This window comes from Vicia villosa, linkage group LG6 (genome assembly GCF_029867415.1).
Source record: "Vicia villosa cultivar HV-30 ecotype Madison, WI linkage group LG6, Vvil1.0, whole genome shotgun sequence".
In the NCBI taxonomy this organism is placed as follows: domain Eukaryota; kingdom Viridiplantae; phylum Streptophyta; class Magnoliopsida; order Fabales; family Fabaceae; genus Vicia; species Vicia villosa.
The window spans coordinates 79,243,166-79,246,634 of NC_081185.1; the positions used below are offsets into that span (position 1 = coordinate 79,243,166).

At 43.0% G+C, this 3,469-nt stretch overlaps 1 protein-coding gene across 1 annotated transcript; it reads right to left on the reverse strand.

The window, feature by feature from the left end:
* Positions 1–625: 625 nt before the first annotated feature.
* LOC131613961 (uncharacterized) lies at positions 626–2,287 on the reverse strand. Its single transcript, XM_058885600.1, has 2 exons — positions 1,279–2,287; positions 626–1,122 (listed from the first exon to the last, which is right to left on the reverse strand). Exons 1-2 carry the CDS (start codon positions 2,285–2,287, stop codon positions 626–628), a joined length of 1,506 nt encoding a protein of 501 aa, XP_058741583.1.
* Positions 2,288–3,469: the final 1,182 nt, after the last annotated feature.

Here is a 3,469-nt window from a genome sequence, read left to right on the forward strand (position 1 = left end):
AACCTCATGGTGGTCGTCCACTACTTTAAGTGTCTCATTGATAGGAGTCTCCTTAGTTTTCACCCCTCCGTCAGCAGAATTGGTAGGAGTATCTTTGATCAGCCCAGCAACGCTCTTTCTGAGCTCTTCCTGTCCTTGGACAACGACATGGAGAGTCTCCATAAGTTGAGTCATTCTTTCTCCCATAACATCCATATCCCTACGGAGGGCAGCTTGATTCTGTTCAAATTGGTCCATGATTCTCTTCTCGTTGTTTCTGGTGCGGTAAGGATGTAAGAAAGTCAGCTTCGTCGTCGGGAAAGAGATCTGTGTTGGAAGGGACCCCAATTAGAATCTGATAAAAACCTGTAAATGCAATATGATATGAGTGCATGGGTGCATGTGTGCATGTTTTATTATTTTCAAGCCTTTTTAGCTTTGTCTCAAACCAACAACACAAGATAACGGAGAAGATAGTGGATCATAAACAAGATAAGCACAACCAAAATAAGCCAACATAATTGATTAATTCTGCAACCAAGTTCTTGAAATACAAAATATTCTGCTCCCATGAGCCAACAATACAGAAATAAAATCAGGAATCCCATCCAACAGGTCTGGTGGTGATTCCACAACAAAATCAGCATTAAGCAGGGTCTTCCATATTCACATGACGGAGGGGGCTCTCTCCGATGTTCTTATCACTCCAAGTCTTCATTTCTTCAAAGAGCTTCTTGGTCTCAACACGGGTGGGCCTCTTAATGATCTCTTGAATCAGCAGGTCTTTTCTGAAATGCATTGTTTCCATGTGGCGATTCTTCACCTCCCAATACCTAGCTTCCTCTTGAACTTGGGCATTACTCTGGTCTTTTTCTCTTATCTGGCCCTTCAGCTTTCGGATCTCTTCATAACACTTCTCTATGGTATTCTGGCGATCCAACAAGAGTTTGTCTGCTTTCTTGCGACGAGATTTCTCTGAATTGGCATTTTCAGTCTGAATCTGGAGTCTTTTAGTCAAATCTGCCAACTGAGCCTCGTAATGTTCTTTCAGCTTCTTCTCTCGAGTTTCAGTAAATTTAGGGTCTATAGTCACCCTTGGCCTTTTCTGAGAAGTACTTCCTCTAGCATACAATTCTTCAAGCTCTATTTCTCTCATTTTTAACTTATGAAGAGCAGAAAGCTTCTCTTGCCTATCAGTATTCATCTTAACTTGCATTGTTTCCATTTGTTCAGTCAATTTCCGATTCTGCTCAACAGTTTGATTATAACGAGGCATGGAGACAATGTTGGGTTGTTTACCAGCAGGAGGGTACAAAGGGTCCTTAGGAGGGAAAGGCATCCCTTGAACAGCAACCACAGACTCGACCCACTTAGTATAATCCTCATAAGTAGCACAGTCTCGCTGACCAAAATGTTTCTTATCTCTCCAACAAATACTCTTCCAGGCTTGTACAGCTTCTGCCATCTGCCCACTGTCAGTGGCTGAATGATAAAAAATATTCTCAGCAATCTCTGTTTGTTCGGGAGGACTTACAAAAGCGTATCTAAACGTTCTCCTAGCCAGGACGGGATTATAGTTGATTCCACCTCTAAGGCCCATAAGAGGTACGTTCTTGAACTTTCCGCAACTCATAACAACTTCCATGTCTTCTAAAGCTTTATTATACCAGACAATATCTTTAGCCCTCAGCCCCATAATCCTCTCAGCCCACTTAGATGTGTGCCTACTATCAACGAAAGCGCCGCGCTCAGGCAGATGTGACCTGAACCATTGGTATAACAACGGAGCACAGAATCTAACCAGACCTCCCTTACCTCCCTTCTGACCATTCTTGTGATGAATGGAGTGATAAACATCCCCCAAAAGTGTAGGAACGGGATTCTGCAAGATGAATATATGAATTGCATTCATGTCAACAAAGTTAGGAACGTCTGAGAACAACACGATGCCATATATACTTAGAGCCAAGATAGCCCTAAATGTGTCCCATTCCTTTTCTTCGGCAGCCTCACAACCCCTTTTGACCAGAAACTCCATGCAAAAACCAAAACCCCCTCCCTTCTTAGTGAGATTTGCTTCCACGACCGATTTGCTCAAATAAAGAGCCTTAACAATTTCAATGGAATCAGGGGCCTTCATGGCGCCATGGTATGGTACTTCCTTCTTTATAGGAACGCCAAGAAATAGGGAATACTCTTCCAATGTTGGGACCAAGAGGTAGTCGGTGAACGTGAAGCAGCGAAGGGAAGTATTATAGAACTGAAGCAAAGTATGAACTCCCTCTTGCTCGTACTTGGTGAACGGCATCTTGAGAAGACTCAGAATGTACCCATATTTTTATCGGAAATTGGTTGACTCATCTGGCGTAATCTTCTTTGCTAAACACCCAAGGGAATCCAGATTCGGATTCAGGAAAGAATAAGAGGGGTTGCGTCTAACAGTCTTCATTGGTGTGGCCATGTGTTGGTCGGAGACAAAGCCAAAAATTCCTGAAAATAAATGAACATGCATGTTAAATGATATGGCGGAATGCATTTCATTGGGAGAATCCTAAAGTCTTTTCATTATTTCTTTTCTTTTTCTTTTCTTTTTCTTTTTCTTTTTTTTTTGCAAAAGAGTATATACATCTTTTTTGGAAATAGACTTTAGGATTCTCCACGAATGAAGTGAGGTGGATGCAATAGCATGATGTGTCATGTGTCATGTGTGTGATGTAGTGAGAGACTGAATGTCCCTCGCAACTCTGAATAACTGGGTAACACTGAGTGTAGCAGGTTCAAAATTCCGGCTTCAGATTGAAAAATGGAAATCAGGGTATGATGAAGGCTAGTATCCTGTCCCATCCCAAACTCACGGGTATGAATTCTAGACACGGACAGGTGGTCCCTAATGGTCACTAGGGTCTACAGTTCCCATGGGGTACAAAGTGTTTGAGGCAGCAAGGGTGCCAGACACAGTGTTCCATGAAACAACCTCGCCCAGTTGTGGTACCCCATGTTGAACTCGATCGTAGCAAGGGCCACGGGAGTCAACATGAGCATCCACGCTAATCCTATGTGTCACTGGCCTGGGTAGTGGGCCTTTTACCTCACACAAACCCCCCACCGGCAAAACAGAACAGAAGACCCCAAGGAACACAAAATATAATCCATATGCATGATGTGCAAGCAGAAATAAACATGATATGCAAGCAGAAAATAAACATGCAAACATATATACAAGGTATAGACATAAAACAAGTAAACACCCAGTAAATAAACAAACAAACGCAGGCTAGGATCGACTCGCTAAGAATGGACCCGCAATAGGTCTAGCAACATCCCCAGCAGAGTCGCCAGCTGTCGCACGCTCGCGAAAAAATGAACAGAGTCGCCACCAATATATTTATCCCATAAGGGAAAGGAATATCAGAAAACCTAACAAAGGAAGGAACAGGGTCTTGCGACCAGAGAATCAAGGTACGGGAGTCGGTTACGCAAGGGGAAGGTA

Excerpts from the sequence above, each read along its gene's own strand:
- LOC131613961 (XM_058885600.1), bottom strand. The coding sequence starts at position 2,287 with ATGCCGTTCACCAAGTACGAGCAAGAGGGAGTTCATACTTTGCTTCAG. Across the intron at positions 1,123-1,278 it reads CCCTTTGTACCCTCCTGCTG|AGCTTGAAGAATTGTATGCT; the intron begins GTAAACAACCCA and ends TGAGAGAAATAG.